Here is a 25,635-nt window from a genome sequence, read left to right as displayed (position 1 = left end):
ATAACTTTTCTCAGTTGTTTCCTCTTAGTGGAAACTCCTATTTCCTCGTTTTCTGCCTTCCTACACATTAAAGTTTCCTCATTCTTAAAAATTATACTTACATTGAGGTATAAAAGCAATTTACATGCCTTATCTGTGACTCCACTTATTACCAGCACTTCTTAAACTTATTTGGTGACCCTTTTTCTTTTACTGCTCTTTGTGTTTCTTTTGAAGCTGAGTGCTCAAGTGAAAGGGGCAATCTTCCCAGGTACAGAGTGGTGATTCCCCTATCCCCTTGTAGTCTAAAAGAAACTTTTTTTCTCTTCTAATTTTCTTTTTTATTTTATTTTTGGCAATGATTTTTATTATTAGTCATCTATTTTATACATGTTTGTGTATATATGTCAATCCCAATCTCCCAATTCACCACCACTGCTGCTGCTGACCCCCCCCCCCCCCGCCACCGCAACTTTCCCCCCTTGGTGTCCATATGTTTGTTCTCTACATCTGTGTCTCTATGTCTCTATTTCTGCCTTGCAAACTGCTTCATCTGTACCATTTTTCTAGATTCCACATATATGCATTAATATACAATATTCGTTTTTCTCTTTCTGACTGGCTTCACTCTGTATGACAGTCTCTAGGTCCATCCACATCTCTACACATGACCCAATTTCATCCTTTTTTCAGCTGAGTAATATTCCATTGTATATATGTACCACATCTTCTTTATCCATAGGTCTGTCAATGGACATTTAGGTTGCTTCCATGACCTGGCAATTGTAAATAGTGCTGCAGTGAACACTGGGGTGCATGTGTCTTCTTGAATTATGGTTTTCTCTGGGTATATGCCCAGTAGTGGGATTACTGGGTCATATGGGAATTGTGTTTTTAGTTTTTCAAGGAACCTCCATACTGTTCTCCATAATGGCTGTATCAAATTTACATTCCAACCAAGAGTGCAAGAGGATTTCCTTTTCTATACACCTTCTTCAGCATTTATTGTTTATAGATTTTCTGATGATGCTCATTCTAACTGGTGTGAAGTGATACCTCATTGTAGTTTTGACTTGCATTTCTCTAATAATTAGTGATGTTGAGCAGCTTTTCATGTGCCTCTTGGTCAACTGTATGTCTTTTTCAAAATTTCTTGAAGACTTTCTTGATTTTCTTTTCCCATTTCAATTTCATCTTTTCTGTCTTGGCATTCCAGTGTCACCTACTTACTTTTTTTTTCACTTACCATATTTTGTTTTTTATTATGATCACTTTATTCACTCATTCAACTAATGCGCTGAGGAGGGCTAGAAGTTGAAGATGGCACAAATCTGAGTTTGAAGTTGAGATGTCATTTTTAAAATTTTCATCTCATTTACTCTTTCCAAAAACATTTTAAAGATCTATTATCATGCCCTTTTTAAGATGGGGAAACACAATTGGGAGATATTAGGTTGCCTGATCAAAGCCAGACAGCTGGAAGAAGATGGAGCTGAAACTTGAGATCAGGTCTTCTGACATCACCTCCTGTGTTCTTTCCAGTATTCTATATTAACTTCTCTCAGGATTGACAAAGAAGAGGCCTTGCTGCTGAATCTGCCTCTTTCTTGTTTTGTTTGATAAACACAGTAGCTTTTGGTTTGAGAAACAACCTGGAGTTAGACCACAGGGATTGGTGGAAGATTGAAAAGTGCAATTCCAATTAAGGCATTCCAATTCAGATTAAATAATTAAACCAGAAGCTACTGTGTTTACTAGTCTTACTATAAGGACTTAAAATAAACAACAACAAAAAAGACTGAATTTTCCCTCACAGCAAAAGGAAGAGATGTTTACCCCCTCCCCATTCATAGTGAATTTTCTTGATTATAATTATATATATTTACTTGTAATTATAAATCCTTCCTCTGTCTCCTTTATATGTATATAAGTCTTTTTAAAAGCTAAACAAGCCTTGGGCTTCCTAGGTGGCACAGTGGTTAAGTATCTGCCTGCCAATGCAGGGGACATGGGTTCGATCCCTGCCCAAGGAAGATACCACATGCCATGGAGCAACTAAGCCTGGGAGCCACAACTATTGAGTCCATGTGCTGCAACTACTGAAGCCCATGTGCCTAGAGCCCATGCTTTCCAACAAGAGAGGCCACCACAATGAGGAGCCCGCATACCACAATGAAGAGTAGTCCCCACTCACCGCAACTAGAGAAAGCCTGTGTGCAGCAACGAAGACGCGACACAGCCAATAAAATAAATAAATAAATGTATTTATTTATTTAAAAAAAAAAAAAGCTAAACAAGCCTCTTACCAGGAACAACTCAGTAAAGTTTATCTTAAGGTCCTGGGAGCCAACTCTTTGAAACCTAAATATCAAGGAAGGTTAGTGCCCCATCTGCTCGGGCCATAGAAGTTAGCCAGACTGTTGCTCCAAGCTGTACCTGCTTGTCACAGAAATAGAAAAGTTTTCTTTTTCTCTTGGATAATGGCAATTAAGGAACACACATGGCCACCCCGAGGGTGACCTACCAAAGAAGGTACAGCAACTGCTGTGGTTATGTAGCACTCTTACATGAGAACATGCATGTAGTGGATTCTATCTGCTTGCCTCTAAAAAGGAGTGAGATTTTTGTCTTTGCGATCGCATTAACAGACTGCCTGTGACACCCATCCCAGTCTGGTTCAATGCTTACTGAATAATATAATTTTTTTTTCTACATTCGGGGAGATTTTCTGAGATGGCAGGAGATCTTAGTTTTCATTTTTCCTTGACGATATCAATTCATTCATATCTCTTACCTTTCCTATCCGTCCCGCTCCCCGCCCCGAAGAGTAAATCAGGATAGAAACGCGCTCCTTGCTCTCCTCACAGTTGGCTTTGAAGACCGGCTGAGATAACGCTCCAGGGCGGCAGCCAGAACCACGACTCCCAGCATTCCTGGCGTTGGCCGCTCGCCCGACATCCTCTTCCGGTTCCGGGGCGGCTGAAGCCGAAAGTGCGGCGCTGTGGCCGCCGCAGGGTGAGTCTCACCTTGGCCTGCGCGAGCCCTCTTTGACCCAGGTTGGGAAGCGAGACGGGAGTAAAATATGAACGCAAGAGTGGATTCCTTGGTTACTGAGGAAGAGATCAGTCTCACTAGAGGACCCTCAGGTATGTGCAGAAGTGCTCATCGCTGGGAGTAGGGTACTTGAGGCTGCGATTGCAGGTTGGACTCCTCTTCTGCGGAGCCAGAGTGTTTTGGGCTCGGAGAAGGCCGGCCGCAACCGAGAGGTGTCACGCGTCGCTCGTGAGCACAGAGAAGACTATGTTGGCATCCAGCGTTAGCCCGAGACGGATCTGAGGAGTCCGCCTGGTATTTTGCAGTCAGATCACCACATGTGTTTATAGTCAGGAGGGGTTTCTTTCTGCTCGTGGTACTGGAAAATCCGAGGGAAAGCCTGCTTTTTTATCCAGCACCCGTGAACACCACACCCTTCTTTCCATTTGCCTGCTGTGTCCCTGTTTCTTTGAGAGCCAGTTTCGTAAAAATGGGAGCGTAAACGGTGTGGACTGGAAGTGCAGAGCCGTTTTCCTGCTGCTCGTATCCCTCCCTCCCTCCTTTCACTTCTGGGAGATTCATTTAGAGGCTCAACTGGAACATTAAAGCGGACAGAGACCCTAGAGATTTACTACAGATGTTCCCAGAGCTGGTTTCGCCTCACAGTTACCCAAGGATTTTGGGTTTTTCGGTTTTTCTTTAAAAAAAAAAAAAAAACAACAAGTTAGTTCCTAGGACCCATCTCTATGAATTTGGATTCAATGCAGGTGTTTCTTTGTTTGGGCTTTTCCCTCTCTTCCTTCCTCCCTTCCTCCCTCCCTCCCGCCTTTCCTTGCTTCCTTCTTCCCGAGAGGCCGGTCCTGTGATTCTGATACTACCAAATCCTCACTTTCGCCTACAGTCCCCTTACCTCCTGACGCTCTTCACTCCCTTCGGCTCTTAAAACTACTACATGCTGCACACGTTGGCTTTTGTTGCCTTTCCTTTACAGTTGCCTAGTGTATCAATTAAGAGCTTTAGCTTTGGGCTTATGTAGGTCCAAGTCTGGTGTCTAACCTCTTTACTAGTTCTTTAACATTTATTAGCTGACTAACTTTACTGCTGTAAGCCTTAATTTCTCACCTGTAAAACGTGCATGATAATATGCTTCCTATCGTTATGAGATTGAAATCAGTTAACCTATATAAAATATTTACAACATTGTGTAGTAAGCAGTGTGTGTTCACCACTACTGTTGCTTTTATTGTTAGTAGATAAATGGTTAGGTTAACACAGTAAATCTGCTGAATACTATTTCAGGAGTCTCCAAGAACTCATCAAGTACCATGAGCTCTATTGGAAATGTTTTTGTAAGCCTTTGACTCCTGTCTGTTTCCATCTTCACTACCTAGATCAGTCCATCTTTTCTCATCTGGAATTTTGCAGTAGCTTGACCACCACTCATAGATTATGTTTCATAAAATAAGGCTCTCAGAATCATCCATGCTCTCTCTTCTTTCTTGTTATGAAAAAATTGGAAATCATCTTGACTTATGAGCGTGTACCTTATTGCCAATCTGCATGGTTTACTGTCATGCTTCATGTGAGCTCCTAAACTTTTGTCAAAGGCTCATTGAGTATACCCAAAGTCTCTTCGGTACACTTTTCCTATTTTATGTAAATTTCTCCTTCTCTCCCTGTTAGTGGTTATTGACTTTTGAGGCTGACATGGAGAATTATTGTTAAACCAAAATCTGTTTTTCTGTACTTTTCATCCATTGGTACTTGTTGTTCTCCTAGGGTGAGTTGAAGCAATGGTAGTTCAATTTTCTAAGTTCCCTGCAAGTTTTCAAAATCATCTGCTTTTTCTCCTGTTTTGTCTCTTCCTCCTACGGCCTAAATATCCCTAGTTGTTACATTAGCTCTCTTGTGATGTGATTTGAGGTTTGATTCTTGTTTCTTGCTTAAGCATTTAATGTATTTTGACATGGTCCTTTTGCTGCAGGATCCACTGTATTTTCAGGATCTCCTGACTGGAGCAGAGCAGAACTCTGATATTCTCTTGCTTATTCCAGTCACTAAATGTTTTTAAAGTTTAGTGTAATATCACTTCACCTTTTTTGATATTTATGTAACAGTGTTGCTTAATGTTCAGCTCACCATTCACTGCAATTTCTGATCCTATTGATCTTGCAGACCTGAAGTTCCTAGAGATACCATTTCTCTGAATCATTGGAATTAGGACAAACATCAAAAGGACTGATTAAGAATAATTGTATCTAGGTAATATATCTCGCCTCAGAGTTGTTTAATTTCTCTTTTGTATGTGCATTCATTCAAAATGAATGAATTTATTCACCTATTGACTTTTTAGTTTTTTCTAAGCATTTTCATGTTTACTCACATAAGTTGATAAACTGGAAAGTTTAGGCGAGTCGAGCCACAAACTTGGATTAAAAATAAAAATATTTGAGGTTTGATTGGTTCATTTAACAAGGTTCCAGGTGTCTGTTTATCATGTCCCAGAGCTAGTCACCTGCTATGTGGTGTTCCTAAGAAGGCTCACAGTCTACCTTTGCTTTTCCTCACTATGTCATCATAAAGGTTCATAGGGAAGAAGTCAGTTATCACCACTAGAAGCTTCCAGTGATTTTGGTAGTCCCATAGCGATCTTTCTTTCTATAGAAGAACTATGAACAGGCTCTATTTCCAAGTATGCATTTCTGTTTGTAGGCAGCATTGTCACTCTTTGTTTCAGTACAGCTTCCTTTGCAGGGACCTGTTAGTTTAATCGGGTAACTGCAAGAATGTGTATACGAGGGTGAGTCAAAAATTATCTGCACTCCAGTTATATTAAAACTTCTGTTGGCCACAGTCTTATCAGTGCTTTCTGTTCAAGGCTGCTGTCTTCCGAGTCACTGCTGTGCAGTTGAGAACGTTTACATCAGTTCATTTGTAACTGCAGTGGGAGCAAAAATGAATGCCCCACTTGTGATTTGCATGAAAGAAGAGCAGTGTGCAGTGATTCATTCTTTGTGGTCTGTACCTGGTGCCGTTATTTATTGAAGACTGTGTGCAGTATGGAGAAAGTGTTTTGTTGTGAAGAAGTGTGTATGAATGGATAGAGAAGTTCAAGGAATGTCACACAAGTGTTAGCCATCAAGAAGGAGCCGGATGCCTGTCCACGTCCACGGATTAAACACAGGGGACTGCTATCCAAGGGCGTTGTGATCTTGAATGACAATTCACAACCACACATTTCTCCCCACACTGTTAACAGGCCAGAAGCTTTGTTTTGAGATGTTAAAGCATCCTCCCTATAGTCCTGATCTTGCTCCATTGAACTTTCACCTGATTGGTCCCCTGAAAGCAGCCCTATGAGGACAAAGATTCATTTCTGAGGAAGAAGTGAAGACAGCAGTGCATTTGTGGCTCCCAGCTCAGCCTAAAACATTTTTAATCAGGGAATATGAAAGCTTGTTGACAGATGGACACAGTGTATGAAAAGCAAGGGGGTTATGTCGAAAAGTCATTTATCTGTCTTTTCTAAAGTTAATTAAAATAAATTCTATAGCCAGAGTGCGAATAGTTTTTGACTCACCCTCGTATTTTGGCTTTTTTGTGTCAGTGTTCTGTGAAGGGCAAGAATCTGGGAAATTCCAGTGTTTGGGCCCATTTTGCAAGGCAAATGAACCTATTCTGTCTGATCTTGCTTACCTCAGGGGAAATGAAATCTTGGGGAAATCATGACAATGAAGTGAGTATCTGGTGAGGCAAAAAGAAGATTGGTATGTAGCTTGACATCTCTTCTGTGTCTACTTCCTCGGTCGTGTAAGGAGAGCCTTATGCTGGATGACTTTGGAAGTTTCTTCCACTTTCAAGAGTTCATGATTCTTTGGCCCATTCCATGTTGTTTTATGATTTCTGCCATTTTGAACCAACAGTAGGTGGTCTGAAGAATCAGTCACAATCTCAAATGCCTTCAAGGTTTGAAGAGTTCACTTTTTATCCTTTATGAAACACTCTTTTCTTTCTGTGAAAGTCCAGCTTGATTATAGTCTCAAAATATCCTATGTTTTATCAAATTGAGAGTTCTTAACGTTGGAAAGACTCAGTTACTCTAAGAAGTACAACAAGAATCTAATGTAGCTTTTTTCATTGTAACAGGTAGATGTTGGCCATAAAGACAACCCTACTTCATGTTGGATGTTAGGATTCCTTGTTAGGACTGAGTTATCAATGAGTTTCAGCAAGTTGCTCCTGATTACCGTCTTTAGGGAGGGAACAGAATCTCTATTTTTCTACTTTCTTTAAATGAGCTGCAGAAGATAACGGATTGGTACAATCTTTTAATAATGAATAATTAAGGAAGTATATATATACTTTTTTTTTTCCTTCACAGCCACCATGAGTGATGATTAATCCGCAATATTAAATGAGGAAATTGTCTCTCAGAGACGTTAAGGATTTGCCCAATTTCTAAAGTCAGTAAATTTCAAAAGCCAGGAATTTAACCCAGATCTGTTGATTATGGTGTTCCATGTATTACTTCCCGGTATAGTAGCTGTGTCTAAGGAGTTGACTGCCACCTTTTTCCTGACATTTAGGAAAGATTTTACAGTTTGCTGTTGGCAAAGCTGACAGCATATCAAGGTGAGGACCTAAAAACAAGAAACTTCATTAAGTCCAAGCATTTAAGCCTCTACAGACCTGCCATGTGCTTTGCATTTAACCCTGAGACTGTTCCTAACAGTTTTACGACCCTTCATGTGGCAAGTAGATCTGAGGGTAATGTGCTGTATCCTTGCCCTGTTTTCTCTTGATTAGGTGAAGTCTAGCTCTCATGGATATACATTCCAATGGAGGCATGACATTCACATGTAAAAAGTTAAATCTCAGTGCAAAGGTGCAGATGGTTAAGGACTATGAGGAGCCTGTATGTTTTGGGAAGGCAAAGGAAGTATTTAGGGAAGTACATTGATCTAACCCTGTGTTGGAAAAGGTGAAAGAATGGAGCCATTGATGGGGGCCAGACTGACAAATTACAAGAAGGTGGAACTTATGCTGGTCTTATACACAGGCTTTAGGCTAGTGCCAGAAACAGGGCTGGCCTAAGAAGAAGTAGATAAAAGAAAATAAGTAAGCATATTCTGAGATCAGTGAGTAAACCAGCCTGGATAGAAGGAAGGGTTCATTTCCGGGAGTTAAGGGAGAGGAGGTTGCTAAGGTAGGTAGAGACTGGATTATGAAAAGTTCTCAGTGCTAGTGTGCAAACTTAACGTTCCTCGAAGATTCCATCTTGCTTCCTTCCCCTCCCTTTTCATTGATTAAGACTCAATTCAAGAGTCACCTCCTCCAGGAAGCCTTCCCTATCCAGGTTAGATGCCCCATTTTTATGAATCTCGAATACCATTTATTGAGTGTCCGTCACGTGTTGCCAAACGAAGCACTTTGTCTCATCTGCTCCCAACAAGGAATAAATGAAATGGTTGTTCTCCCATTTTACAAAGGAGAAAACCTTGACTCTTACATCACACTACTTTTTAAGTGGCAGAGTTAAGAATTGGATCCAGGTCTGTGTGACTTAAAAATCCAGGCTCTGAACGATCCTAGAAAGATCACAGAGTCCTGTGGGAGCATAGGGAGAAAAACATAGTGTTTATTTTTATATTTGCTTCTTTACTTGTGTTTCCTCCTCCCTCTACTTCAGTCTGAGTCTGAGCTCTTCTGATTGAAAGGATATACATTTCATCTCGTTTTCCTAATGCCTTGCCTGGCACATGACATAGAGTGGTCAATAAATGTGCATGAAATGCCTAGGCAGATTGATGAACATCAGAAAGATATAATAGAATGTTGTTACATTAAGATAACCAGTAACATGATGTGTTTCAGCTTTCAAAAAGTCGTAAACAGGGTTCTCCACTAAATACAGTTTATGAGAGAAGAATGAGTTTGGTCATAATATGATATAATGGGTAGGAGATGTACTAATAACATTCTAGAAACAAGGAGATGGAATAAGTGGAAGAACACATAGAGTGAGAAAAGTATATGATACATAGAATGTATCTCTAAAGACTGCTTCAAGGGTCAATCTTATTAAGAATCTTTTTCAAGATAGAATTAGAAAGGCAAGCTGATAGATGCTCAACTGTAGAAACATTTTGTAGAGCCATGTGACCAGCATGACCAGCAGCAAAGTAGCCAATGACTACTGTATTTGAATAAATGGGAAATAATTTATTGAGGAAAACTATCTATACTTGATTGATTGAATCAGAACAAACTTGGGAAATAAAGGGAAGCTGTTTTAAGAAATACTCATTTAGTATTTCCTGTGTACACTATGATTAGAAATCATTGATACTAGGATAAAGAATAAGAAATGATCCCTATTTTTAGGAATTTTGCAATTCAATAGGAGGGTAAGTATGGTAGGCATGTGTTAAGTACCCTTAAGAGGTAGATTATCCAAAGAACATATCATATGTTACCAGTAGAGTCAGACTCAGTGGAACATTTCAGACCAAAGACCAGAGGAAATACTAAATGCCTTTAGGAGGTGTTTTGGAAATGAATTAGATAATGTCATTCTCCCTTTTTACAAAGCTATGGTGGAAGAGGCAGCAGAGTAAGAGGAAATTGAAAAGAGGGCAACAGATAGCGTACAAAGTGTAACATCAGGCAAAAATTAAGAGATCAAAACATTTTAAAAGCAAGGGAGTGAGTTAGAGACATGATCTAGTAGAGACCAGACATGTACATTAAATGCTTGCTCAAGGGCTTATCCTGGACTGAGAGAATAAGGATACTGTCAACTGAAAAAAATGCACAGTCTAAATGCTGGGAATTATGTTTTATTTCGTGGTCTCTCAGAGGACTTGAATCACTTATTTGAATCATTCATTCTTTCTTTTCATCTACACACTTCGAAGCAATGACTGTGGGGCAAGTTTCTGTGCTAGGCACTGTAGTTACAGAGAGAATTGAATTTTAATATAATTGCAGTGAGCAGCGGAGCATAGTGATTAAGAGCCAGAATGGCTGTATTACTAGCTATGTGCCCTTGGGCAAGTTACTGCACTTCTTTATGTTTTGATTTCCTTAGCTCTAAAATGAGAGTATGAATAGCACCTATTCAGAGTTGTTGTGAGAATTAAATGAGGTTTTTGTTTTGTTTTGTTTTACAAATCCTCTTATAGTGTTGATTCTGTATCAGGCACTCTTCTAAGCAGTTTACCAAAGATAAGTCATTTAATTAATTTAATGGTGCCTGTCATTACTGCCGCTGTGTGGAAAATAGATTTGAGAGGAGCAAGTGTTGAGTCATCCAGGAAAGGCGGGGGTGGGGGGGTAGCCTGTGTCCGAGGCATTTTAGGGACATTGGGCTTCCCCTTCTATATGTCCCTCCTTTTCTTTTGTGCCTTGTATTTGGGGTTATGAAGAAGCCTCCTAGAGGCTCACAGAGACGTTTTGAACCTTGCCTCATTTCCCCAGAATTAGAAATATTAGGAATTCCTGGCCTTAGGTGTTATTGCCAATGGCTTTAACACTCACTTCACACCAACTGAGGTCCGTATGTGTACTAGGTACTCTGTGGGCACAGGAGATACAAAAATGAACAAAAGCCAGCCCCCTGTACATGAATGTTTATAGCAGCTTTATTCATCATTGGAACAACTGATAAATACTGCAATAAAGGGTTAATTTAACATGTAATTTCAGTGAAATGTGTTTCTGTGCAAAAGGAAGAGGATATCGAAAATCATGGAGACATGGAACAGCTGTGTGTGGAAGGGTGAAAAGCAGGGAGGTGGTAATTATTATTTTTTTTAATTAAGACTTTATTTATTTAGAGCAGTTTTTATTTCACAGCAAAACTGAGAAGGTACAGAGATTTCCCATATCCCCCATCCCCACCTATGCATAGCCTCCCCCCTCATTGACATCCCCCACCAGAGTGGTAACTTTGTTACAATTGATCAACCTACAATGATTGACACATTGTAAATACCCAAAGTCCATAGTTGACATTAGAGTTCACTCTTGGTGGTGTATGTTGTGTGGGAATGGACAAATATGTCATGACCTATGACCGTCATTATGGTATTATACAGAGTATTTTCACTACCTTAGATTCTCTATGCTCCACCTATATATTCCTCTCTTCCCCCCAACCCTAATAACCACCGATCTTTTTACTGTCTCCATAGTTTTGCCTTTCCAGAGTGTCATATAGTTAACATCATACAGATTGGCTTCTTTCACTGAGTAATATGCATTTAAGGTTTCCCACATCTTTTCATGGCTTGGTAGTCTATTTCTTTTTAGTGCTAAGTCATATTCCATTCTCTGGATGTACTACCCTTTATCCATTCACCTACTGAAGCAGTTTTGATTCCTCTAAGTTTGGGTAATTATGAATAAAGTTACTGTAAATATGCATGCATAGGTTTTTGTGTGGACATAAGTTTCTGACTCCATTGGGTAAAAACTAAGGAGCACAATTGCTGGATCATATAGTACGAGTATGTTTAGTTTTGGAGCATCTTTTCATATGCTTCCTTGACATCTGTATATCTTCTTTGGTGAGGACAGTTATTAAATTTTGTTGTTACTGTAGAGTGCAAAGCAGGGAGGGTCCAAAACTGGCTTGAAAGGTAGCTTATGAGGATTTTGAGTTTACCCTTCAGCTTCTAGATCAGCATTTTCCAATTTTTTTTTAACTTTCAACTCTCAAACACATTAACATCTTGAGACTATACTTTGAATTTTAAAAAATCATTTTATCATATTTGCATGAAAAGGATACTGTGTAAGAAGTAGGGTACTGTAATCACATTTTTTGCCCAATTATCACCAAATAATTATTGCTTCAAGTAACTTTAGGCTGTCTTTTATTATTGATTAATAATAAGTTATTTATAGATGTTTAGGATACTTGGATTTTTGCACTTAAGAATCACCGGATTCATTTTTTAACCAATTTTATTGCAGTATGATTGACGTAATAAAGTGTATCCAGTTTAAGTGTAAAGTTGTAAGAAGTTTGGCAAAATTTATACACGTGTGTAATCATGACTCATCCCTTTAGAAAATTCTCTGTGTGTTCCTGCAGTGACCCTCTCACCCCATGTTCTCATCAACCACTGACCTGATTTCTATCACTGTAGATCAGTTTTGCCTAATATAGAACATCATAGAAATGGGATCATATTGGGTGTCTTTAGGCTTCTTTGACTCATCTGTGCATTTATTTGTTATTACTGAGTAGTATTTCATTGTATAAATATACCACATATACCACATTATGATTATCCATTCACCTATTAGTGGCCATTTGGATTGTTTCTGGGTTTTGATTATTAAAAATAAATCTGCTGTGAGTATTCCTATGCAAGTCTTTTGTGTAAACATGTGTTTTAATTTGTCTTGGTTAAATACCTAATAATTGGAGTGGGTTTGGTGGGTTTGGTGGGTAAGTGTGTGTTTAGCTTTAAAAGAAACTGCCAAACTATTTTTCAAAGTATGTGTGTCATTTTACACTTCTAGCAGCGATTTATGACAGTTCCAGTTATCTCCCATCCTTGCCAACATTTGATATTATCATTCCTTTTTATTTGAGCCATTGTAGGAGTTCTGGAGTGGTTTTTATTTGCATTTCCCAGATGACTAACGATGATCAGTGTATTTTTATATGTTTATTGACCATTCATATATATTCTGAAGTATTTGTTTAGGCGATTTACCCTTCTTTATTGGATTGTTTGTTTTCTTATTATCAGATTATAAGAGTGCTTTATATGTTCTGGACACAAGTCCTTTGTCATCTATATGTGTTGCAGATATTTCCTCTTGGTTTGGCTTGCCTTTCCTTTTCGGAAAGTAGGGTTTGTGTTTTGAAGAGTAGAAGGCTGTAAGTTTTATGAAGAACAGTTTTTTGTTTGTTTCTTTTATGGTTGGTGCTATTTGTGTAATGTCTAAGAAATCTTAACTACCCTAAGGTAAAGAACATTTTCTTCTATATTTTCTAACAGAAATGTTATAGATTAGCGTTTATGTTTAGTTCCATGATCCATTTCAAATTAATTTTGCATGTGTTTGATGTTAAGCATTAAAATTCATTTTTATCTGTATCTCACATAGATACACAGTTGTCCCAACACTTATTGAAAGCATTATCCTTTCATCATTGAAATACATTATTGTCTGTATCAAAAATCATTTGATCATTTGTATGTGGGCCCAGTGTTGATCTCAATTTGATTCCATTAGCCTGTCTTTCTCTATACAAATATCACAGTATGTTGGCAAATATAGCCTTGTAAAATATAGCCAAATATAGCCAAAGTAAACCTTGAAGTAAAGTGTGAGTCTCCCAATTTTGTTTGTTCCTTTTCAAAAATGTTTTGACTATTCTAGAACTTTAATAATGTAAATTTCAAAAAAACAAAAACAAAAACAAAAACAAAAACCCAAAATCCCAGAATATCAATTTCCATGTAAATTTTAGAACCAGCTTGTCAGTTTCTACAATAATATCTCTGTTGGGATTTTGATTGGGATGACTTTAAAATTATCCATTTTATGAAATAATGCCATTTGCAGCAACATGGATGCATCTAGAGATTATCACACTAATTGAAGTAAGTCAGAAAGAGACTGACAAATACCATATGCTGTCACTTATCTGTGGAATCTAAAGTATGACACAAATGAACTTATCTACGAAATAGAAACAGACTCACAAACATAGAGAACAGACTTGTGGTTGCCAAGGGGGAGGGATAGAATGTGAGTTTGGGATTAGCAGATGCAAACTGTCATACACAGAATGGATAAACAGCAAGATCCTACTGTATAGCACAGGGAACTATATTTAATATCCTGTGATAAACCATAATGCAAAGTACTATGAAAAAGAATGTATACACACACACACACACACACACACACACACACACAAGGGTGAGACAAAAATTATCTGCGCTCTGGTTACATTAAAACTTTTATATATTCTACAGCCACAGTGAGGATAATTTTTGACTAAAGCTTCGTGTGTGTGTGTGTGTGTGTGTGTGTGTGTGTGTGTGTGTGTGTGTGTGTGTGTGTATACACGTGAATCACTTTACAGCAGAAATTAACACAACATTGTAAATCAAGTATACTTCCATTTAAAAAAATGAATAAGTAAAAACCCATATTAATTGAGAGCAAATTGTATCTTAAAAGTACTAAGACTTCTAGTCCAGGACATGGTGTATCTTCATTTATTTAGGTTTTAATTGTGTCCCACAAATTTTTTTAAAGAACTTTTATTGACATACAGTTAACAGACAATAAACTGCATGTATTTAGAGTATACAATTTGGTATCCCAATCTCCCAATTCATTCCCCCCCAACCCTTCCCACTTTCCCCACTTGGTGTCCATATGTTTGTTCTCTACATCTGTGTCTCTATCTCTGCTTTGCAAACCAGTTGATTTCTACCATTTTTCTATACTCCACATATATATGTTAATATACGATATTTGTTTTTCTCTTTCTGACTCACTTCACTCTGTATGACAGTCTCTAGGTCCATGCACGTCTCTACAAATGTCCCACTTTCATTGCTTTTTACATCTGAGTAATATTGCATTGTATATATGTACCAGATCTTTTTTATCCATTCATCTGTTGATGGCCATTTAGGTTGCTTCCATGTCCTCGCTATTGTAAATAGTGCTGCAGTGAACACTGGAGTGCATGTGTCTTTTTGAATTATGGTGTTCTCTGGGTGTATGCCCGGCAGTGAGATTGCTGGGTCATATGGTAGTTCTATTTTTTGTTTTGCAAGGAACCTCCATACTGTTCTCCATAGTGGCTGTATCAATTTACATTCCCACCAGCAATGCAAGAGCATTCCCTTTTCTCCACACCCTCTCCAGCATTTACTGTTTGTAGATTTTCTGATGATGCCCATTCTAACTGGTGTGAGGTGATACCTCACTGTAGTTTTGATTTGCATTTCTCTAATCATTAGTGATGGTGAGCAGTTTTTCATGTGCCTCTTGGCCATCTGTATGTCCTCTTTGGAGAAATGCCTATGTAGGTCTTCTGCCCATTTTTTGATTGGGTTGTTTGTTTTTTTGATATTGAGCTGGATAAACTGTTTATATATTTTGGAGATTAATCCTTTGTTCATTCGTTTGCAAATATTTTCTCCCATTCTGAGGGTTGTCTTTTCGTCTTCCTTATCACTTCCTTTGCTGTGCAGAAGCTTTGAAGTTTCATTAGGTCCCACTTAATTATTTTTGTTTTTATTTCCATTATTCTGGGGGATGGATCAAAAAAGATTTGCTGTGATTTACGTCAAAGAGTGTTCTTCCTATGTTTTCCTCTAGGAGTTTTAAAGTGTCTGGCCTTACATTTAGGTCTTTAATTCCTTTTGAGTGTATTCCTGTGTATGGTGTTAAAGAGTGTTCTAATTTCATGCCTTTACATGCAGCTGACCAATTTTCCAAGCACCACTGGTTGAAGAGGCTGCCTTTTCTCCATTGTATATCCTTGGCTCCTTTGTCATAGATTAGTTGACTGTAGTTTATCTCTGGGCTTTCTATCCTGTTCCATTGATCTATATTTCTGTTTTTGTGCCAGTACCATACTGTCTTGATCACTTAGCCTTGTAGTATAGCCTGAAGTCAGGAACCGTGATTCCACCAACTCTGTCTTTCCTTCTCAAGATTGCTTTGGCTATTCGGGATCTTTTGTGTTTCCATACAAATCATAAAATTTCTTATTCTAGTTCTGTGAAAAATGCCATTGGTAATTTGATCAGGATTGCATTGAATCTGTAAATTGCTTTTGGTAATATAGTCATTTTCACAATGTTGATTCTTCCAATCCAGGAACACTGTATGACCCTCCATCTGTTTGTGTTGTCTTTGATTTCTTTCACTAGTGTCTTATAGTTTTCTGAGTACAGGTCTTTTACCTCCTTGGTTAGGTTTATTCCTAGGTATTTTATTCTTTTTGTTGCAATGGTGAATGGGATTGTTTCCTTAATTTCTCTTTCTGATCTTTCATTGTTAGTGTATAGAAATGCAAGAGATTTCTGTGTGTTAATTTTGTATCCTGCAGCTTTACCAAATTCATTGATGAGCTTGAGTAGTTTTCTGGTGGCATCTTTAGGATTTTCTATGTATGGTGTCATGCCATCTGTGAACAGTGACAGTTTTACTTCTTCTTTTCCAGTTTGGATTCCTTTTATTTCTTTTTCTTCTCTGATTGCTATGGCAAGGACTTCCAAAACTGTGTTGAATAGTAGTGGCGAGAGTGGACATCCTTGTCTTGTTCCTGATCTTAGAGGGAATGCTTTCAGTTTTTCACCATTGAGAATGAGGTTTGCTGTGGGTTTTTCATATATGGCTTTTATTATGTTGAGGTAGGTTCCCTCTATGCCCACCTCCTGGAGAGTTTTTATCCTAAATGGGTGTTGAATTTTGTCAAAAGCTTTTTCTGTATCTATTGACTTGATCATGTGGTTTTTATCTTTCAGTTTGTTAATATGATGTATCACATTGATTGATTTGCGTGTATTGAAGAATCATTGCATTCCAGGGATAAACCCCACTTGATCATGGTGTATGATCCTTTTAATGTGTTGTTGGATTCTGTTGGCTAGTATTTTGTTGAGGATTTTTGCATGTAAATTCATCAGTGATATTGGTCTGTACTTTTCTTTTTTTGTAGTATCTTTGTGTGGTTTTGGTATCAGGGTGATGGTGGCCTCATAAAATGAGTTTGGGAGTGTTCCTTCCTCTGCAATGTTTTGGAAGAGTTTGAAAAGGATGGCTGTTAGTGCTTCTCTGAATGTTTGATAAAATTCACCTGTGAAGCCATCTGCCTGGACTTTTGTTTGTTGGGAGATTTTTAATCACAGTTTCAATTTCATTCCTTGTGATTGGTCTGTTCATATCCTTTATGTCTTCCTGATTCAGTCTTGGAAGGTTATACCTGTCTAAGAATCTGTCCATTTCCTCCAGGTTGTCCATTTTATTGGCATGTAGTTGCTTGTAGTAATCTCTTATGGTGCTTTTTATTTCTGCAGTGTCCATTGTAACTTTTCCTGTTTCATTTCTAATTTTATTGATGTGAGTCCTCTCCCTCTTTTTCTTGATGAGTCTTGCTAGAGGTTTATCGATTTTATTTATCTTCTCAGAGAACCAGCGTTTAGTTTTATTGATTTTTGCTATTGTTTTCTTTGTTTCTATTTCATTTATTTCTGCTCTGATCTTTATGATTTCTCTCCATCTACTAACTTTGGGTTTTGTTTGCTCTCTTTCTCTAGTTTCTTTAGGTGTAAGGTTAGATTGTTTATTTGGGATTTTTCTTGTTTCTTGAGGTAGGATTGTATTGCTATAAACTTCCCTCTTAGAACTGCCTTTGCTGCATCCCACAGGTTTTGGATTGTTGTGTTTTCATTGTCATTTGCCTTAGGTATTTTTTGATTTCCTCTTTGATTCCTTCACTGCTCTCTTGATTATTTAGTAGCGTATTGTTTAGCTCCATGTGTTTGTGGTTTTTACACTTTTTTTCCTGTAATTGATTTCTAATCTCATAGTGTTGTGGTCAGAAAAGATGCTTGATACGATTTCAATTATATTGATTTTACCAAGGCTTGACTTATGACCCAAAATGTGATCTATCCCAGAGAATGTTCCATGTGCACTTGAGAAGAACGTATAATCTGCTGTTTTTGGATGTACTATCCTAGATATGTATTAAATCCCGCTGATTTGTTGTGTCATTTAAAGCTTGTATTTCCTTATTAATTTTCTGTGTGGATGATCTGTGCATTGGTATAAGTGGGGTGTTAGAGTCCCCCAGTATGATTGTGTTACTGTTGATTTCCTCTTTCATAGTTGTTAGCATTTGCCTTACGTATTGAGGTGCTCCTATATTGGGTGCATATATATTTATAATTGTTATCTCTTCTTCTTGGATGGATCCCTTGATCTTTATGTAGTGTCCTTTCTTGTCTCTTGTAACATTTTTTATTTTAAAGTCTATTTTATCTGATATGAGTATGGCTACTCTAGCTTTCTTTTGAGTTCCCTTTGCATGGACTATCTTTTTCCATCCCCTCACTTTCAGTCTGTATGTGTCCCTAGGTCTGAAATGAGGCTCTTGTAGACAGCATATATATGGGTCTTGTTTTTGTATCCATTCAGCCAGTCTGTGTCTTCTGATTGGTGTGTGTAGTCCATTTACATTCATGGTAATTATCAATACGTATGTTCCTATTACCATTTTCTTAATTGTTTTGTTTTTGTTTCTGTAGGTCCTTTTCTTCTCTTATGTTTCCCACTTAGAGAAGTTCCTTTAGCATTTGTTGTAGGGCTGGTTTGGTGGTGGTGAATTCTCTTAGCTGTTGCTTGTCTGTAAAGCTTTTGATTTCTCCCTTGAATCTGAATGAGATCCTTGCTGGGTAGAGTATTCTTGGTTGTAGGTTCTTCCCTTTCATCACTTTAAATATATCATGTCATTCCCTTCTGGCTTGCAGAGTTTCTGCTGAGAAATCAGCTGTTAACCTTGTTGGGTTATTCCTTGGGAATTCCCTTGTATGTTATCTGTGGTTTTTCCCTTGTTGCTCTTAATCACTTTTCTCTGTCTTTAATTTTTGTCAATTTGACCACTGTATGTCTTGTCGTGTTTCTCCTTGGGTTTATCCTGCCTGGGACTCTCTGTGCTTCCTGCACTTGGGTAGCTATTTCCTTTCCCATGTTAGGGAAGTTTTCAACTAGAATCTCTTCCAGTATTTTCTCAGATCCTTTCTCTCTCTCTTCTCCTTCTGGGACCCCTATAATGCGAATGTTGGTGCATTTAACATTGTCCCAGAGGTCTCTTATGCTGTCTTCCATTCTTTTCATTCTTTTTTCTTTATTCTCTTCTGCATCAGTGATTATCACCATCCTGTCTTCCAGCTCACTTATTTGCCCTTCTGCCTCAGTTAACCTGCTGTTGGTTCCTTCTAGTGTATTATTTACTTCAGTTTTTGTGTTGCATATCTCTGTTTGTTTGTTCTTTAATTCTTCTAGGTCTTTGGTAAACTTTTCTTGCAACTTTTCGATCTTTGCATCCAGTCTTTTTTCAAAGTCCTGGATCATCTTCACCATCATTATTCTGAATTCTTTTCTGTAACCGTGCCTATCTCCTCTTCATTTAGTTGTTTTTCTGGTGTTTTATCCTGTCCCTTCATCTGGTACGAAGTCCTCTGCATTTCATTTTCTGTTTCTGTGGTTGTGGTTTTCAGTTCCACAAGATGAAATACTGCTGATACTGCTTGATTCTGCTGTCTGCCCTCTTGTGGAGGAAGCTATCTGTGAGGCTTGTGGGTGCTTCCTGATGGGAGGGACTGATGGTGGATAGGGCTGGGTGGGCGGAGCTCAGTGAAACTTTAATCTGCTTGCCTGCCAGTGGGTGGGGCTGTCTTCCCAGCTTGCTGGTTGTTTGGCCTGAGGCTACCCAGCACTGGAGCTTACAGGCTATTTGGTGGGGCTAATGACAGACTGTGGGTTGGCTCACACCAGTGAGCACTCCGCAGAACCCCTGCTGCCAGTGCCCCCATCTCCTCGTTGAGCCACAGCTGCTCCCCACCTCCGCAGGCAACCCTCTAACACCAGCAGGTAGGTCTGGTTCAGTGTCCTATGGGGTCACTGCTCCTTCCCCCTGGGTCCTGGTGAGCACACTTTTTTGTGTGCCCTCCAAGAGTAGAGTCTGTTTCCCCCAGTCCTGTGGAGGTCCTGCAAGCAAATCCCGCTGGCTATCACAGTCTGATTCTCTGGGGATTCCTCCTCCCATTGCTGGACCCCCAGGTTAGGAAGCCTGATGTGGGGCTCAGAACCCTCACTTTAGTGGGTGGACTTCTGTGGTATAACTGTTCTCCAGCTTGTGTGTCACCCACCCAACATTTATGGGATTTGATTTTGAGACAGTTGCGCCCCTCCTACCATCTCATTGCGGCTTCTCCTTTGTTTCTGGATGTAAGGTGTTTTTTTTTTTTTTTTTTTTTTGGTAAGTTCCATTGTCTTTCTGTTGATGATTCTTCAGCAGTTACTTGTAAATCCGGTGCTCTTGCAAGAGGCAGTGAGTGCACGTCCTCCTATTCCGCCATTTGATTCTCTCTCGTCCCACAATTTTTAAGATATTTTGATTTGTTATTCAACTAAAATGTTTTCTATTTTCCCTTATAATTTCATCTTTAACTCATAGGTTATTTGTTTTCCAAACATTTAGGGGTTTTTTAGATAACTTATTGTGGAGGACAATGTTGTGTCCCTCCAAAATTCACATGTTGAAGCCCTCACCTCTAATGTGACTAGATTTGGAGATAGGGCCTTTATTGGAGGAATTAAGGTTAAATGAAGTCATAATGATGTGGCCCCGATTCTATAGAATTTGTGTCCTTATAGAAAGACACCCAGAGAGCTCCCTCTTTCCTTGTGCATAACAAAGACGTCACAGGAGCAGAGAGCGAGATGGTGGCCACCTGCAAAATAAGAGAAGAGGCGGCAGAATGACATCTGTCTTGCTGGTACCTTGATATTGGACTTCCTAAGCCTCCAGAACAGAATTTGTTAAGTCACTCAGTCTGAGGTATTTTGTTACATCAGCCCAAGAAGATTAATATACTTGTTTTTGTTAGTTTATAATTCAGTTCTGTCTTTTGACATTTATTGAGACTTACTTTATTGACCTACCATCAGCCTTTGTGAACATTCCCTGTGCACTACAAAAGAATATTGATTTTATAGTTGCTGAGTATGTTGTTTTGTAAATGTAAACCAGATCAAGTTCATTCTTGGTTTTGTTCAAGTGTTCTATATTTTTACTGACTTTTGTGTTTACTGGTTCTATCAATTGCTGAGAGAAAAATGTTGAAATCTACAACAGTCCTTTTTGATTTGCTTTTCTCTCGTTTCAGTTTTTGTTTCATTGATATTCAGGTTCTGGTAGTGGGTGCATTCATATCTAGTGCTTTAATGTCTTTTAATGAGTACACTCCTTTTTTATTAGGAAATGTCCCCTTTTATCCTTTGTAATATTCCTTATTCCAAAGTTTACTTTTTATTATATCAGTAGGGCCAGTCTAGCTGCTTAGTATGTCTGTGTTCATCCTTTTCATTTTGAGTTGCATTTACCCACGTATTTACGATTTCTGGTGGTATTCATTCCTTCATGTAGATCCAAGTTTCCATGCAATATTTTGTTCTTGCCTGAAGAATTTCCTTTAGTATTTATCATAGTATAAATCTGCTTAAGACACATCGTGTTAGCTTTTGTTTTGCTGAAAAAGTGTTTCTTTTGCCTTACATTTTGAAAGCTGTATTCACTGGAGATGGAATTATAAGTTAACTTGTATTTTTCTTTTCGCATTTTAAAGCTGATGCTTCATCACCTATGGCTTGCCTAGTTTCTAAGGAAAAGTCTATTGTCATTGTTATCTTTCCTCCTTTGTGTTTAATGTGTCCTTTTTCCCTATAAGCTACTTTTAAGGTTTTCCCTTTATACCAGGTTTTGAGCATGGTGTTACTGTTTCTTTCTTTCATATTTATCCTGATTGGAGTTTGTTGAGCTCCTTGGCTCAAGTTTGTTTATCTTGTCATCAAATTGGAGCCAATTGTTTTCTTCAGACATTTTGCTCTATCTCCCTTTTCTCCTCTCCTTCTGGAACTCTAGTTACATATATATTAAACCATTTGCTATTATCCCACATGTCACTGTGCTTTCCCTACTAGGTCTTCTCACTTATTTTTTCCCCTGTGGTATCACATCTGTTGTTGTTCACATCTGATGTATTTTTCCTTTCAGATAAGGTAGTTTTCAAACATATAAGTTTCATTTTCCTAAAAAACACTTCCATTTTCACACATAGGTCAATAGAACAGGATAGAGAGCCCAGAGATAAACTCATGCATATATGGTCAACTAATTTATGACAGAGGAGCTAAGAATATACAAAGGAGGAAGGATGGTATCTTCAATAAATGATGTTGGAAAAACTGGACAACCACATGCAAAAAAAAACTGGAATTGGCCTACTGTCCCACACCATGCACAAAATTCAGCTCAAAATGAAGTGGACTTCAAGACTTGGGGAGAAACTTTTATTTTCTCATTACGTTTGACTCTTTAAAATGATTTCCATATAGTTATAATGACTTTTAAACATCCTTGTCTGCTACCTTCTATTACTTCTGATTCTGTTTCTATTGACCAGTTTTTTCCTTAATTCTAGATCATGTTTTCTTCCTTCTTAGCATGTTAAAATTTTTTAATTAGATTCTGGATGTTGTGATTGTTGCATTGTTCTGTGTCTGCATTTTGTTTTCTTACATTAACATTTTTAATATTAACATTGTTGAATTTGCTGTGGTAGGCAGTTAAGTAACTTGCAGGTCCATTTCACCTCTTTAGGCCTGTTTGTAAGCTTTTCTAGGGTGAGTTTAAAGTAGCATTCATATCAGGGATAGTTGAGCCCTCCAAATGTTCAAAGTGGTTTGCCACTGGGTTTCCTAGTGAATCACTGAGGATTTCGATTCTGGTTGGTCAAAATTTGAAGGTCTTCCTGCCTTGTGTGGACTCAGAGAATTGTTCAACCTATAACTTACTAGTTTTTATTTGTCTAGTCTTGTGGAGTTGCACTCAACATATACACGTTCTCTTGGAAATACTAATGCAAATACCTGGAGCACTTTTTTTTTTTCTCTCTCTCTCTTGCTTCCTCCTTTCCAGAACTTTTCCCTGCAACTTCCAGCAACCTCACCCTCCCCAAACTGTGATCCTCATTTCCTCCAACCAGTGAAGCTGCTGGATTCTATTTGGGTCTTACTCCCTGTGGTGGTGATGCAGAAATTGTCACCACACAGAAAGCTGTGGTGATCATAGAGCTCCATGGTTTTAATTCAGCAGCCTATTAAGAGGATTACATACCATGACAAAGTGCAATTTATTCCAAGAAGGCAAAGATGGTTCAATATAAGAAAATTGGTTGTTGTGATACAGTAAATTAATAGAAGAAGTAAAAAAAGCCCCTGTGATTATCTCAACATATAGAAAAAGGATTTGATAAAATTCAACACCTTTCCATGTTAAAAACACTCAACAAACTAGGAATAGAAGAAAACTTCCTCAACGCGATCAAGGTTATATTTGAAGAATCCACATATGGACATGTCATACTTAATGATGTAAGATTGTAAGCTTTTCTTTTAAGATCAGGAAGAAGACAAGTATGCTTGCTTTCATCAGTTCTATTTAACACAGTGTTGGAAACTATCCAGAGCAGTTAGGCAAGAAAAAAGAAATCAAAGGCATACACGTTGGAAAGGAAAAAGTAGTTTGTGTCTGTTCAGAAATGATACAATCCTATATGTAGAAAACTCTAAAGCTTCCACCAAAAAAACTTAGAATTAATAACAAACTTAGGAAAGTTGCAAGATACAAAATCAACACATGAAATTAGTTGAATTTCTATATATGAGCAATCTGAAAAGGATATTAAGTAAACATTTCCATTTACAATTAGCATCAAAAATAATAAAATACTCATAAGTAAATGTAAGCAAAGAGACAAAAACTTGTACACTGAAAACTACAAGATTTGGCTGAAAGAAATTAAAGGCGTGAATAAGTGGAAATATCCACGTTCATCGATTAGAAGAGTTAACATTGTTAAGGTAACAGTACTATCCAAAGCGATCTGCAGACTCAATGTAATCTGTATCAGAATCTCAGCTGCTTTTTTGCAGAAATAGAAAACCCCATCCTAAAACTCATAGGTAATCTCAAAGGACCCTCTAAGAGCCAGAGCAACCTTGAAAACAAAGGAGAAAGTGGAGGGACTCACAACATCCTGATTTCAAAACTTACTACAAAACTGCAGTACTCAAAACAGTGTGGTACTGACATAAGGACAATATATAGAGCTGTGGAATAGAATAGAGAGCCCAGGAATAAGCCCTCACCTATATGGTCAAATGATTTTTGAAAGGGTACCAAGACCATTCAGTGAGGGGAAAGAGTCTTTTCAACAAATGAGGTTGGAAAAACTGGATATCCACATGCTAAAGAATGAATTTGGATCCCTGCCCTACATCATACACAAAACAACTAAAAATGGATCAAACAGCTGAATATGAGCTCTATGACTAAAACTCTTAGAAGGAAAGAGGGAAATTTTTTTCCTGACATTGGATTCAGTGATGATTTTTTCAACGTGACACCAAATGCACAGGCACAATGTTGTGTTAGTTTCTACTGTACAGCAAAATGAATCAGCTATACGTATACAAATATACCCTCTTTTTTGAATTTCCTTCCTGTTTAGATCACCATCCACTCTCCTGTATAAAGCACTGTTTTGTAGCTTTAAACATCCACTCTTCTGTATAAAGCACTGTTTTGTAGCTTTAAATAACCAGTAGCAGAGTCCCTTTTCTTTCTAATTACTGTATTGCATTCAGCTGCTTAACACACACTTCCTCTTCTCAGGATCCCCAGAGGCAGCTCTAGTGCTTGGTGAGGATGTTGGATTTCATGGAAAGATTTTCTCGAAATAGTTTCTTCCAGTACTGAGACAGGCTGGTTGGCTTCAACCATTTTGCTCAAACCTGTCACAATCTTCAAGCTATTTCAAAGCCTTTTGTAATCAAACTCTACCTACCTTTCCATCTGATCTCAATTAACTACCTCCCATCCCCTTTCCAATACCTCCCACCTGTTATGATTCAAATTAAGAGCTTTCTGAGAGAAATAATTTAGTAACCTAAAAGTTTTATACCCTACCCTTTAAAGCAGTTGACATAGTCATCTTCCAGTGGAAGTTCTATTACCTAGCCTTCTTTCCATTCTCTAGCTGCAGATACTCTGTATCCGAGGTATGCTATTTTAGTTAGACATTTCTTCCTCCTCCTTTCTTTGGCCATGTGTTTCCTTAAATCATAAGTTGATTTGCTAGTGCTTATGTTAATACTATGGGGTTCACTCATAAACTTTCATCTCACCCCTTTAAGTATTTGTTTTCTATGGAAACCCAGTAGTAGGCTATTTTGATTACAGCAATTTTTTTCAACTGTGCTGCCAGACATTTGTTTTTCAGTTGTTTCCAGACTTTCTCCTTTCTCTTTGCACTGTGGCTTTGAATTCTACAGTACCTGACGTACAGAAAGCCCTAGGGAAGTTCTCTTTTCTTTCGTTTCTTTTCATCACATAGATAAAATACCTTAATAACAACGGTTTTGTAAAATGAAGTCCTTCCCACAATTTAGTGTTTGGTCCATGGAAATAGTACCTTGGTTGTCAATTTTCTTTCTTTTTTTCGTTCAATTTTATTTTATTGTGGTAAGAACACTTAAATGAGATCTACTCTCAACAGATTCTTACGTGTTTAAAAAGAATATTGTTATTTATAAGGCCCAGTGTTGTACATCAGAGTTCCAGAACTTCCATCTTGCATAACTGAAGTTGTATGCTTGTTTAAAATAATCACTCATTGAAGTGAAGAAGAGAATGGTAGTTTCCAGGCGCTAGGAAGAGGGGGAAGGGGGTAGTTGCTAATCAATAGGTTATCAGTTATGTATAGTGAATAAAACTTG

General features: G+C 38.1%; 1 protein-coding gene across 2 annotated transcripts in view; it reads left to right on the top strand.

Annotated features, from left to right (window-relative positions):
* Positions 1-2,959: 2,959 nt before the first annotated feature.
* Positions 2,960-25,635, top strand: part of SYNJ2BP (synaptojanin 2 binding protein) — a 44,762-nt gene continuing 22,086 nt past the window's right edge. For both annotated transcript variants that reach the window (XM_057732132.1, XM_057732131.1), the window contains exon 1: positions 2,960-3,125. In XM_057732132.1, the coding sequence (XP_057588115.1) occupies positions 3,062-3,125 (64 nt within the window). In that variant the 5' untranslated portion in view covers positions 2,960-3,061. The remainder of the gene's footprint in view (positions 3,126-25,635) is intronic.

The sequence above is a fragment of the Hippopotamus amphibius genome, chromosome 4, assembly GCF_030028045.1.
Source record: "Hippopotamus amphibius kiboko isolate mHipAmp2 chromosome 4, mHipAmp2.hap2, whole genome shotgun sequence".
In the NCBI taxonomy this organism is placed as follows: Eukaryota; Metazoa; Chordata; class Mammalia; order Artiodactyla; family Hippopotamidae; genus Hippopotamus; species Hippopotamus amphibius.
The sequence above is the reverse complement of the archived record's forward strand: the minus strand, read 5'-3'. Positions and strand labels throughout refer to the sequence as shown.